This window comes from Aquarana catesbeiana, linkage group LG03 (assembly GCF_042186555.1).
Source record: "Aquarana catesbeiana isolate 2022-GZ linkage group LG03, ASM4218655v1, whole genome shotgun sequence".
Taxonomy (NCBI): domain Eukaryota; kingdom Metazoa; phylum Chordata; class Amphibia; order Anura; family Ranidae; genus Aquarana; species Aquarana catesbeiana.
Window position 1 is genome coordinate 304,660,736 of NC_133326.1, and position 14,673 is coordinate 304,675,408.

General features: G+C 41.9%; 1 protein-coding gene across 1 annotated transcript in view; it reads right to left on the reverse strand.

Moving 5' to 3' along the window:
- NUAK1 (NUAK family kinase 1) overlaps window positions 1-14,673 on the reverse strand; it is a 163,553-nt gene that overhangs the window by 78,861 nt on the left and 70,019 nt on the right. The window contains exon 2 of the mRNA XM_073620257.1: window positions 10,426-10,546. Coding sequence (XP_073476358.1) covers window positions 10,426-10,546 — 121 coding nt within the window. The remainder of the gene's footprint in view (window positions 1-10,425; window positions 10,547-14,673) is intronic.

Genomic DNA, 14,673 nt, shown 5'->3' on the forward strand with positions numbered 1-14,673 from the left:
AAAAAAAAAAAACTGCTTGGTGTCAGTGTGACGGGGGGTGTGATTAGGGGGTGATTGGGGGGGCTTCGGGGGGTAAAGGGGGGTGTATGGTGTGCCTGGCATGTTCTACTGTGACGTGTTGTGTTTTACACTCAGATTGCAGTCTTCTCTCCTCGGCGCCGGAACGGAAAATGCAGAGCCGAGGAGAGATGACATAATTTCCTCTGCCTCTGTGTACTATACAGAGGCAGGGGAATGATCTCATTGGCGGGGAGCGATTGCGAGGGGGGGGGGGGGGCCACGAATGGATGGCCTCCCCCTCATCTCTGAATGCTCCCAGTCAGAAGCCGACTGCCTCGGGCACCGGGGGGGGTCCGATCGGACCCCCCGCCCTCGGCAAGCAATCATGTACCAGGTACGTGATTTTGCCTGCCCGTGCCATTCTGCCGCAGTATATCTGCGTTAGGCGGTCGGCAAGTGGTTAATGTACACACAGCACCCCATATTGACAGAAAAACACAGAATTATTTTTGCAGATTTATTAAAAAAGAAAAACTGAAATATCACATGGTCCTAAGTATTCAGACCCTTTGCTCAGTATTTAGTAGAAGCACCCTTTTTAACTAATACAGCCATGAGTCTTTTTGGGAAAGATGCCACAAGTTTTTCACACCTGGATTTGGGAATCCACTGCCATTCCTCCTTGCAGATCCTCTCCAGTTCTGTCAGATTGGATGGTAAACGTTGGTGGACAGCCATTTTTAGGTCTCTCCAGAGATGCTCAATTGGGTTTAAGTTAGGGCTCTAGCTGGGCCATTCAAGAACAGTCATGGAGTTGTTGTGAAGCCACTCCTTTGTTATTTTAGCTGTGTGCTTAGGGTCATTGTCTTGTTGGAAGGTAAACCTTCGGCCCAGTCTGAGGTCTTGAGCACTCTGGAGAAGGTTTTCATCCAGGATATCCCTGTACTTGGCCACATTCATCTTTCCCTCGATTGCAACCAGTCGTCCTGTCCCTGCAGCTGAAAAACACCCCCACAGCATGATGCTGCCACCACCATGCTTCACTGTTGGGACTGTATTGGACAGGTGATGAGCAGTGCCTGGTTTTCTCCACATATACCGCTTAGAATTAAGGCCAAAAAGTTCTATCTTGGTCTCATCAGACCAGAGAATCAGAATTGTGGCAAGGCACAGATCTGGCCAAGGTTACAAAAAATGTCTGTTGCACTTAAGGTTCCTAAGAGCACAGTGGCCTCCACAATCCTTAAATGGAAGATGTTTGGGACGACTACAACCCTTCCGAGAGCTGGCCATCTAGCCAAACTGAGCTATCAGGGGAGAAGAGCCTTGGTGAGAGAGGTAAAGAAGAACCCAAAGATCACTGTGGCTGAGCTCCAGAGATGCATTCGGGAGATGGGAGAAAGTTGTAGAAAAGCAACCATCACTGCAGCCCTCCACCAGTCGGGGCTTTATGGCAGAGTGGCCCAATGGAAGCCTCTCCTCAGTGCAAGGCACGTGAAAGCCTGCATGGAGTTTGCTAAAAAAACACCTGAAGGACTCCAAGATGGTGAGAAATAAGATTCTCTGGTCTGATGAGACCAAGATAGAACTTTTTGGCCTTAATTCTAAGTGGTATTTGTGGAGAAAACTAGGCACTGCTCATCACCTGTCCAATACAGTCACAACAGTGAAGCATGGTGGTGGCAGCATCATGCTGTGGGGGTGTTTTTCAGCTGCAGGGACAGGAAGACTGGTTGCAATCTAGGGAAAGATGAATGCAGGCCAAGTACAGGGATATCCTGGACGAAAACCTTCTCCAGAGTGCTCAGGACCTCAGACTGGGCTAAAGGTTTACCTTCCAACAAGACAATGACCCTAAGCACACAGCTAAAATAACGAAGTAATGGCTTCACAACTCCATGACTGTTCTTGAATGGCCCAGCCAGAGCCCTGCTTAAACCCAATTGAGCATCTCTGGAGAGACCTAAAAATGGCTGTCCACCGTTTACCATCCAACCTGACAGAACTGGAGAGGATCTGCAAGGAGGAATGGCAGAGGATCCCCAAATCCAGGTGTGAAAAACTTGTTGCATCTTTCCCAAAAAGACTCATGGCTGTATTAGATAAAAAGGGTGCTTCTACTAAATACTGAGCAAAGGGTCTGAATACTTAGGACCATGTGATATTTCAGTTTTTCTTTTTTAATAAATCTGCAAAAATGTCAACAATTCTGTGTTTTCCTGTCAATATGGGGTGCTGTGTGTACATTAATGAGGAAAAAAATGAACTTAAATGATTTTAGCAAATGGCTGCAATATAATAAAGAGTGAAAAATGTAAGGGGGTCTGAATACTTTCCGTCCCCACTGTATTATTTCATTGTATTTACTATTTAATTCATATGCAGATCAAACTTGTGGCCCTTGATCTGCATATGACATCACTTAAAGAAACCTTGCAAGTAAAGTTTTTTTATACCAAAATGTATCCCTATTAAAACTATTTTTAATCTATCACTATTTTGATTTTAATATATTGAATTTTGTAGCACAGTTCTATATTATATATACACCTTTTAGCAATTGGGATATATTTGTTAACAATTGTTTTTTTTTATAATTTTTAGCGCAGACGCAATTATTTATATAATTTTGGTATATGCACGGAATGAAACGTGGTCAGTGTTTGCAGCTTGTCTATAATTGATTTACCTCCCAGAGGCATTAATCCATTTGTGGCTCGCAAGACCTTCACATAATTACCCTATTAAAACTAGCCCTAATTAACTCCTTTTTCCCCTTAGCTTTTTGTCTGTTGATTTTTTTCTCCATTTGAACCTTATTTATGTGTTTGTTTTGCTTGTCTCTTTTTTCAGGGTTGCAGAACAATAAAATGCTCAAAACTGAAAAAAAAAAACACCTTTTCCATACCTTTTCATGCTTTCGAATAGAAACATTATTGTGTTACTTTAACCACTTCAGCTCCGAAAGGTTTTACCCACTTCCTGACCAGGCCATTTTTTGCAATACGGCACTGCGTGGCTTTAACTGACAATTGCGCAAACGTGCCAAATTGTACCCAAACAAAATCAATGTAGTTTTTTCCCCATAAATTTGCTTTCTTTTGGAGGTTATTGTTTGCTCTATAAACAAAGAAAAAAAACGCCAATTTAAAAAAAAAAAAAAAAAAAAAACAATATTTTCTACTTTCTGCTACAATACATATAAAAAAAAAAAATCAAATAAAAAATATGAAATGTTTCATCCAATTTAGGGAAATATGTATTCTGTTACATATTTTTGGTAAAAAAATCCCAATAAGCGTATATTGATTGGTTTGTGCAAAAGTTATAGAATCTACAAACTACAGGATAAATTTAGAACAAATCTGACCCTAAGTGACACTTTTTGGGGACCAGTGACACCAATACAGTGATCAGTGCTAAAAAAAATGCACTGATCACTGTATAAATGACACTGTCAGGGAAGGGGTTAACACTAGGGGACGATCAAGGGTTTAAATGTGTTCCCCGGGAGGTGTTTCTAACTGTGGGGGGAGTGGATTCACTGGAGGAAGAGAGAGATCATGATTCAGCTTAGCTGAAACAGGATCCCTCTTTTCCTCCCTGACAGATCAGCGGTGTGCTTTGTTTACATCAGCCCACAGCTGCTCCGTGTCTCTTCTGAACGATCGGCGGGTCGCGGCAGCCATTGCGGCTGCCGGACCCACTGATTGGCTCCCGCTATATCCAATCAGGTACATGATTTTGCACACCTGGCCCGCCCTGCCGCAATAAATGTACGCAGGGCAGTCTGGAAGCGGTTAAACAAGACAAATTATGGAATTATTTACAGTAAAACAAAAACAGATTTTTTTTCTTCATTTTCTTCTGTCTTTCGGTTTATAGATTCCATAACAAATAAAACTATTTTCGCTAATCAACACTGCCAAATGGGAACCTATTCGCAAGTCGAATCTTAAGTGATGACAACATTATCACCAAATAACCAGGCCCATAGTGAAAATGTAAAAATTGCTCTGGTCCGTAAGGAGTATAAAAGGTACGAGAGTTGAAGTTGCTAAGACTATAACAAGGGTGGGTGCTTCTTCATCATCAGGTGAAGTCTTATTTTTAAGAGACTGATATGAGAAACAATATCGGCAGGATTAAGCCTAAAATGGATTAATCTTTTGAATAATGAACTGCATATATGGGGAATCAATTTAAGAGTCTACCCAAACTCTACATGTCTAACAAATGTGTTGGAGGTCATGAAGCAATGTGAAGCCAAGTCTCATACTGCCTCTAGAGGCAGCCACTGTACTATACAAGATTAGACTTGCTTAGAGGTCACCAATGGGGTTTAGTTGGAGCTAAACAGGAGATGGAACTGAATCAGAAAATGCATTCCTTGCATTAGTCCAAAATAAATAGAAAGTGAATATATTTGTTTGTTCAAAAAATCTCTGTTAAACTTTTGATAGATACCCTAGAGACATTACAGGTAAAGCAGACTACTGTGTAAACATTAGAAAGCATTCAGAAAGTGGCAGCATAAATCAGAAAGTTACATGGTTGGTTTAAACAAATGCCTGTTGTCTCACACTTACTAGATTAAACTGCTCTTGGATTTCTCTTGACATGCAGTGTTAAGGATTTTCATGAAAGAAGCACTTTCCTTCATGGATTAAATTTATACTCTCAAAAGTAAAGATTCTGGCAAAGTCAGGTCTAGCTGCTTACTACTATTCAAGATGTTTTAAGTCACTTTAACAGTATTTTCCTCCCAGCTGTACTATACCGACTGCCAAAATCTATGCTGCTGAGAGGATGGAATTTCTTCTGTCGGAGAATTGGACCTATCTCTTCCACTTACGTCTTAAAAGAAAAGTGCATTGACTGAGTTACTGAATAGTATTAGAAGACTTGTAGGCCTTAATACTGCTTTGTGGCTGAACTTGTTTTAAAAAGTATAATCGAGTAAGAGGAGGAGGCACAAGGTGCTTGTACACAGCAAGGTATTGTCATAATACTGTTCCAGAATCCCCCCAGCGCTCTCTAACACAGCTCAACTTTCTTCAAGTTGGAGGTCAGTCATGTGACACACATCTAGCATCCCACAATGCATTGAAAATGTCTCCATAACCTACTGCAAGGACCCACTGCACCTGTTTATACAAGGCAGCATGACTCCCTTATAAGGTAGACAAGGCAATGCAACAACTGGTATAGAACTGTGCCCTGCTGTGAGGGCAATCACTTAGTTAAGCTGGTTAATTAACAGTTGTTATTAATACTAGTTAATCTGGGGTCCTATAAAACAAAGATCAATTTGAAGAATTTCACAAAACATTTTTAGCATCTAAATTGAGTGCAGTTAAGAAAAAAACAAAATGGGATACAGCACTGTTTATGAACCCCCATCTCTCTGTGAATCACACACATGGAAGAAAAAAGTAAGACTTGGTGTCCTGGAAACAAGGTAACACTGACCTTCTCTTGTTGAGCGCCATTTTACTGCCTTTCCAGGGCCTACCTGAACAGGCAGTGCACCGGGGAGGGGAGCCATGTGACAGAAGCCATGTGGTTAGGGGGAAGGATGAGGGGAGGCTGTCCCTTGAAACTTGCGGCTGGGGGGATGGTCGCATACCCCAGAGTGGGAGTGAAACCGTGGGCTCTGTATTAGTTGAAAGATGGGGGAACCAGGGAGATTCTCCCCACTGGACCCTGTCCTTGGCATGCCAAGCCTCCTGGGAAGCCTGCGGAGGCAGCTGGGCAGGGAGGCACCTGCAACAAGCATAGTAGCCTGAAACAAAATAACAAATGCATGTCGACCCTGTTGGTCCAGAGGAAACACAAGAACAGAGGTATGCAACAGCTTTTTTTATAATGGTAGATAATGCATTTCCTGTTTTAGGTGAGAGGAGCAGATTCTGTTCTCAGATGCTTCCCTGGAAGATGACTGGAGGAAAAAAATCCTTCCTTGAGCCAGGAAGAACTACCTACCTCACCTTGTTCACTTGCCTAGTGGGCACTTTCTCCCCCTTCCTGAGCAGGCCAATTTTAAGATTTCAGTGTAATCGCACTTTGAATGACAATTGCGCGGTCATGCAACACTGTACCACATGAAATTTTTATAATTTTTTGAGACAGCTTTCTTTTGGTTATATTTAATCACCACTTTTTTATTAATTGCCAAATAAACAAAAAACTAAAAAAAACAAAAAAAAATCTCTAGCTTAGTTTTGGTTATAAAATTTTACAAAGTAATTTTTCTTCTTCACTGATGTGCGCTGAGGTGGCTGCACTGATGTGCGCTGATGAGGCTGCACCGATGGGCACTGATGAGGTGGCACTAATGGGCTGCACTGATGAGGAGATACTGATGAGGCTGCATTGATATGCTGCACTGATAATCAGGTCTCCGATTATCAGTGTAAATGTGTGTTGTCACACGCCGCTGTGGTTGGCTCTTTACCTTGATCTGTTGTCAGCTGTGTCCAAAGTTGTGCAAGAAGAAGGTAAGGTACAAAACAATCGATCACAGGAAGACAATGGCAGTGTATTCAACGAGAATGGTGCTGACCGAAAATGACTGCACGTAACCGCAGAGGGACAACGGAGCATCCTTCTAGAGGGGGAGAGCAGGATTTGTGTTAATGAGGTCAGCTACTGAACTACTTCCTTCCAATAGTTCTCATGTCTTAAGGGTCAGATTGCAGGAAGTAATGAAGGAGTTTTCTATAGGAGATACTGGAGGCTGAGGTACAGCCTGCCCTAGAATATAGGAACAGCTTCTTTTCTGCAACAGAGCTACATTAATGGTATGTTGTTGCATAGAGAAACTGGAATTTATAAAAAAAAAAAAAAAAAAAAAAAAAAAAAAAGGTGACCATAGCCCTTAATTTGTTAGTCATGATGATGCAGTGGGGGGGGGGGCACAGCATAGCATGCTCCCCACCGACGCATGACCTTAAAAAGTAACTAAATGCAGGGAAAAAATAAAAGGCTACTTTTGAAAATGTTGGTTGCCTGGTAATCTCTGTCTACAGATGTTTAAGCCACAGTCTCAGAAATATGCAGCTACTGATGCCCAAATGAAGCTGTGTACTCTTACTTATTCGGAACACAAAAGCCATGGGATAAGCAACAGCCAGACAAATTGCAGTAACGTGGTCAGTATTGGCAACCTACAGATTTCATTTAGAACATTTAAAAAAAAAAAAAAAATGAAGGACACAAGTTGCAACATTTTTACTAATAGTATTTGCAGTAAAATGCCCCTCCACACATGCCTCATCTGATACCAATCAATTCAGGCAAATGATAGCATAGGCACTGAACTATTGGAAGAACTGGGAGTGTGCAGGTGTGCCCCTATCCATGGGGGAGGCAGTGGGGATGGTGTGGGTGTGCCTCATACCCAGTAGAAGGCAGAGGGGAAAAGTACATGTATGTCCCGTAACCACTGGAGGCCCAGATGACAGTGCACGTGTGTCCTATAACCAGTGGTAAGCAAAGCTAGGTGTGCCCAAAACCATTGCAAGGTAGAGGGAAGCATGCAAATGGGTCCCATAACCAGTAGGAGTCAGAGAAGGGCATGTAAGTGAGCCTATAACCAGCTTATTTTTATGGCTGGTTTTATTAAAAAATAAATGGATTAAATTATTGGAATGTTCCCTAGAAAATGTTCATACTCTGACTTTACTTGCAGCCTGGAGTTACTTTTTAAATGAATTATGCTTTCAATCCAATAAAAAAAGTACTACAGAAACCATATAAACACGACAAGGGATTGTGATTAAACCATATGTTTCTATCACTCAATGTCAGGCCCGCAGATAAATGTCTTGCAATGCTTCATTAGTTCTCCCAGGAATTTTGTCACTCACAAAAATGATCTGATTTTCTATAAATCATAAAGCATTTGCTCAATATGTATCTACACAATATATAGCTGATTCTGGTTTTCCTCCAGAGTGAAAGGAAATCCCCATTAGGTGTTTCTACTTGGCAAGGTGCATTTGGCAAGTACTTCTCTTGGACTGGGGTGTGCACTTCCATCATAATTTTTCAAGAGATTACAGTACACACGGCTTGTTCCTATAGTCCCTTTTATTTTAATCCATAACATTCTTCTGCAATTTCGCTCACTGAACTAATCTCCTTGCCTGATTCTTTAAAACATAAACTTCGCCTGCTGTGACACAATGCACAACACATCACACTATCACGCCTGTCGCCTCGTCTTGGCTGATGCTTTCCTCAGTGGGTAGGAGGTAGCTTCATGTGAACTAAACGAAACCCTCTGGATGATTACTTGTGTGATACGTCTAACTTCTTTCACTTCCCCATCTGGAGTAACAACATTTCTTGGCAGGAAAACTTTAGGTTACTTTGGGACAGTCAAATCTATTTTCTAGAGCCCAGGTTTAGGTTATTACAATGGTGCAGTATCTGCTTCACATAACACTTCTATGAATTTTTTTATTTCATGATTTATAGTTCTGATAGCACTATACAAATTTTTGATTTTTTTGTCATTCAAATACCAGAGCTAACTTTCTAAAAGAACACATTTTACTCCTACTTCTGAGGATTTTTAGCAACCAATATTTATCCTTTTCAACCAACTTATGTTGAAATGGACACATTGAAAAAGAATTCAGGGTTCTATTTGCCAATAGGTCAATTTCAGGAGCCAACAGTCATGCATACTATGACAACTAATAAATTGGAACAAAAAAGTTGTGCCAGCTGTAAAGTTGTACCTAGCAGATATTATACAGTGGGACTATGATTTAGGTATATTTAGATTTTTTTTTTCAGAATTAAAACCGAAACCCAGTGTAAGTTGTTACTGCAGCATGTATACAGATAGGCAGAGTCCATAGTCCTAGAAGGGGATATAGGAATAGGGACTCCATTCTCCTCTGCCAAAAGGTTTTGGGGGGTCTGATTTCACTAATTAGGCTGAGAGCCACGTAAATTTGTCTGTGGTTAAAAAGTGATGCTAGCAGGACCATACTTTATTGAATTTGGATTGTGTCTCTTTTGCTATGTGGACAAGCTCCTCCATCTCTGTGATTTTCAGTATGCGTCGAAGCCACTCTGTTATCGTGGGTGGTTTGGGGTTATGCCAGAGGTGTGGTATGCACATTTTTGCCGCATTTATAATGGTGAAGCAGAAATTGTTCCAGGGAGAAGTCTAGGAAAAATGTAGTAATCTGATTGGTTAGGCGGTGGACTGCCTTCCAAAATGGTTGAATTTGTGGGCACATCCACCAGATGTGTAATATTGAGCCTGAGCAGCACTGCATCGCCAACAATTGGGTGGGACCGAGGGGTAGAATTTGTGTAATTTCAGGGGAGTCCTGTACCACCTTGAAAGGATTTTAAAACAGTTTTCCTGAATTGAGACATTAACTGTTCCTTTGTGGATGCACGTGTATATGTTTTCCCATTCCTCCTCTCTTAGGTCTAGGGAAAGTTCTGCTCCCATATGTGGCTCACTTTATTGGACTTAGGGTTGTGATTGGAGAACAACATGGAAAATGTGTCGGATATTAGATGTCTACCATCCGCCTTATTACCAGGGACCACAGTGAGTAACTGAAGCAAGTACCGGAGCAGTACTCTCATCAACCGGGGACGGTGAAGAATCGAGAAACTTCAGTGGGTATCAAGCCAGCCAGTGAAGGTGATGCTTGCAGGGCAGCCTTGTGTGTCAAGCCAGAGACTGAGAAGGCCAGTGGGGTGAAGCTTGAGAAGTATCCTGAGTGCCAAGCTAGGGACCACAGGAGAGAGGCGGGGGGCGCTTGTGGAAGATACCAGCGTGAAGGTTGGAGGAGCTCAAGTGATTCAGTGACAGTGAACCATCTAGTCTAGGGAGAGACTGGGAGCTCAGTGGGCTGAAGAACTACAAGAGGTGATTGTAGTGGAAGCGAGGGAACTGTTACACTTTTTGTTAAGAACTGATAAAGACTATTGCCATAGGAGACAGCATTCCTACACATGCAGATGTCGCGTCTTGCTGGATGCCTTTCCCTGCATGGCTGTCCTCCTGTAGAAGCCAATTGATCTTGCAACTACCTAAGGGTGTAACCCTCTCTCCCAAAGTTCTGTTAAGAGAAATAAAATCTCTTTTGCATTCAAGAAGTGTCTGGCACCAAATTAATCTACCTTGCATTACACCCACTAAACCATGCAACCCACCATATACAGAAGGATGTCAGCTATCTCTGGCCCTGGAGGTTCTCATTAGCTCAAAGGAGGCCTGGGACCTGTATCATACCTAATTGCAGTACTTGACTGTAAACACATTTACAGCATTTATTATGTGTAGCATTGTATCCCAGAGAAACACAAAGGCTGGCAAGCAGTCAAAGATAAAAATCGCTTCACAAATTTCACATCAGGTGATTGAGGCAAATGACATACCCTTACCTTCATATATACTTATGATGTGCGGGTGGCTGAGTGATGACATGATTTCAATCTCTCGCCTGATGTGAACCATATCTTGCTCATCTCTTATTTTGTCCTTACGGATTGATTTTATGGCAACCTGAAATATTTAAAACATTAAGAGTTACTCTGGGAACAGAAACAGATGTGAGACAACAATTAGGACAGAACAAAAATCAACACAGATGTTGTTTGTTGGCAATTAATACATGCAGACCAGACCAAAGCAAAAGGTCTCCTCTGAACATTATGATACATAGTCAGCATGCACCGATATAACCAAAGATACATTGTAAAGTGTGTGGGCTGAGTAGTAATAATAAATCATTTTAATAGTTGGAATTATTATGTGGTATACTATACAGCCCACACATTATGCTATGCTGCACCCAGTATTAAAATGACTGTCCAGGTTCCATAGACATTCAACTCTGGCAGTAGCAGAAATACAGTGACTTGTACGTTCAACATTGTTCCACTCTTAATGAAAATTAGCAGACAGTAAAGCATAGATAAAGTTGTCTCAGTGGTATTTATCCAATCACAAAATATCTCCACAGGTCCCCATTGTGGATAACAATTAGGCAACTAGCAGCAGAGCTGGAAATTTTGCCACTGGAACCCATGGCATGTCAGTGATTAACATGATCCCCAGCATTTCATATCCCAAGCATGTTCAAAGCACATACTAAAATGTATACTAATCAAAAGCAATTTTTTAATGTTTTAATTTTTTTTTTTTTTTTAAAGAAAACACCCATCTGATTGGGGTCCTCTTGCACACTAATATGGAGAGGTACCCATCTCACATAGCTCCTAGAAAAAAAACTGTTTTACTTACTGGACATACTAGAACCCAAGCAGTAAAAAACAGTTCTTTTAATCCAGAATCACTTTGCTTTCATTTTATGGAATTTACCAACCAGTGACTCCACAAATAAGATCTTGCTGTGACATTTTTCCTTGGAAAACCGGAGAGCTTCAATAAAAAAAGAAAAAAAAAGACCCCTTTTCTTTATTTTCTAAAGTGATCCCAAGCAAAAAGTTGATTTACAGTTTTGCCAAAGCTATTTGTAGCTGACATTAGTCTTCCATATACTGATTACAGTCCAAGCTAGTAGAAAAACACAAGAGAAAGCTTAACTAACTGGGCTGCAAGGCGAACAACTCCGTCAGGGCAAAAGTTCTGGTGGTGAAGTGTATCTGCTGCTCCTCTTCATTTAATAGCTGTGGGCTCAAGTGACATTTTGTATAGAGCGGAGCAGCTTTTCTCTTCCTTCAATATCTTTTGAGCTGGAAAGTGATTTTAGTAGGATTACAGAAAAACAGGAATCGACACCCTATTTTATCAGTATGCTTACAACGTATAAGTCCAAGTACTAAACATGCTCAGGGACATGAAGGAGTGCTCAGATTCTGCACCAAGGTCCTGTTACTTTGCCACTGCTTAGAGGCAATTGATTGGTACTGCAGCGGCTCTCAGAGCTATTGGCCAAGTGTATTTGTGTTAGGTAACTTGCCCATTATGATGATACTTGAAACCAACTTCCAGCAAAGGTCATGAGTCGGTCAACAGTAAGTACATTGAAAGTGGTATTAAACCCAAAAATCTGAATTTATTTTATGGCAGCTAACAAATCCTTAGAGGTGTGGTTGCATTAGTTTTCCTTTTCCAGGCTTTTTTTTCTTTATGCTTACCTGGTGGTCTGGCCAGTAGCACACTCCCTGTCTGAGGGTGTTAGTAGCATTGTCAATCTGGGGAGAGGGTAATTTTAGATGCTCTAGCAGGTTTAGATGGACTTGATTAACAAATTAAAGCATAACGATTTTTTTGTTTTTTTTCTCCCCTTTTCAGAATAAACATTTCAAATAAATGAATAAAAGCTGCCACATTTGCTGAACAGTTTGGTCTGTTAAAAGAAGTTGAAACATTACAAACCTACTGGCTGGATCACCATGGGAAAATAAAGGGGAAAAAATCTTAAAATAGGGCTAATGAATGCTGCTGCCACATTTACAAATTGGTAAGCAGCAATACAATTAATTTTTGGTCTTAATACCACCGTAAACATGCTTGGGATAAACCCCTAAACCCATACTCAAACAAAAAAGTTAAAATCAAGTTTAGAATCCAATTGGGAGTCTAGGTAATGTGCCTCATACTAACACATTAAAGGGGTTGTGAAGTCAGAAGGTTTTTTTTTTATCTTAATGCATTCTATGCATTAAGATAAAAAGCCTTCTGTGTGCAGCAGCCCCCCTCAGCCCCATCTCTGTCCAGCAATGTACACAAGTGTCTCGGCCATCTGAGACTCTACCTCTTGATTGGCTGAGACACAGCAGCGGCATCATTGGCTCCCGCTGCTGTCAATAAAAGTCAGCTAGCCAAACCAGTAAAGAGATTGGGCCGGGTTGTGGCTCTGTGAATGGACACAGCTGTGACTCAGCTGGGGTGCCCCCATAGCAAGCTGCTTGCTGTGGGGGCATTCAACAGGAGGGAGGGGCCAGGAGCACTGAAGAGGGAACCGAGAAGAGGAGGATCCAGACTGCTTTGTGCAAATCCACTGCAACAGAGCAGGTAAGTATAACATGTTTGTTATTTTTATAGAAAAAACAAATGAGACTTTACAATCACTTTAACTGGCTCTGATACCTTTTTGGGATTCTCAGCAGTTATTTGAAGAATGATACAAAGTGCCTAGCACCTGTAAACATTTTAGGCATTCAAACCCAAGTTCTACCAAACACCTGTCATGCCTAGAACATTTTCCAGACATTCAGCAATTGTATTCTTAGCTTACTCCAATGCAGCTTGTTTCAAGCACCCTCCAATGCTCAAAAAAGCACCTATAACCCATGCTGCTATTTTCACTGCTATCCAGAGCTTGCTTAAGTCCCATAGACATGGGCTAAATAGCGGCCGGTATCGGGCATTTCAGAAGCCTCTCAACATTTGGCCCGTGTGTACAGCAGCCTGTCTGGCCTCTGTCAAAGGGACCTGACTGAAAAAACATCTGCAGATTGGCATCCGATCAGAGGTCTCAGCCAATGGCTGAGAGCACTGACCGGAGTGTCCTGGCAAGGGGCAGTCCCCCTGTCAGAACACATTAGCTCAGCAGGGAGACCGCTGTACTAACATTGTTCCTGTTGCCGATTCTCTCTCACTGCAAATGAGCTTGGGCATTCTCATGGCTCATCTCTATTCTAACTTCCACTGCACACTATTTTCTGAATCAAGTACAGGTTAGGTCGTTCCCTGTCCTGCAGTACATGTAAACAAAGGAACAAAGTAAACATCAGTGCCCTTATATGGACACAATTGGTTGAGGTCATTGACTAAATATCGACATGTGTCGATATAAGGGCACTGGTATCCCACCCCTTTGTTTACATGTGCTGCATGGTGGGGTAAGAACCCAACACATAGCTGAATCAGAAAATAGTGTGAATGGGAAGTTAGAATAGAGATGAGCCCGAAGAATGCCCAAGCAAATTTGTAGTGAGAGAGAATCTCCAACAGAACACAGACAGGTATAAAAATGCTAGTTGTAAGCTGAGTAAGGAGAGGGTAAAACATCAGTTAGGTGAATCCTTGTTGCAGATTTTCTCTCACTTGTCTAGTAAAACCGTTGTCACTGTGAGGAGGAGAAATGACTCTAATGGATTGGAATTGGAGCTATATTAGAAGATAGCACAAAAGGAAATGGCTAGCAAGGAGTTCAGAGAACTTTGAAGCTCAACTCTAAGGGCCCTTTCACATAGGTCGGGCTCCGTTGGAGTGCGCCTGCTCAGTGGGGAATCTGTTCCCAGGCAGGCAGATGGCTGGTCTGTGTCCGCTCCACTTATGCAGAGGGGACACAGCCATAGCCCACTCTCCTCTATGAGTGGTCAAATGTAAACGAACTGCCTTTCTGTTTACACCCGACGGTGATAGACCAGGGGTCTCCAAACGATGGCCCTCCAGTCGTTCAGGAACTACAATTCCTATCATGCCTAGTCAAGTCTGTGAATGTCAGAATTTTACACTGCTTAATGGGATGTGTAGTTCCACAACAGCTGGAGGGCCGTAATTTGAAGATTCCTATGATAGACGAATGGGGAATGGATCCCCATCCATCTGTTTTTAGCGGACAGGATTGGATCTGATTTCAGGAGGGGTCAACAGACACATGTCTGTTGACACCAGCCACTCCACAAAGGAAACAGGGGGGTCAGACCAGGTCCACC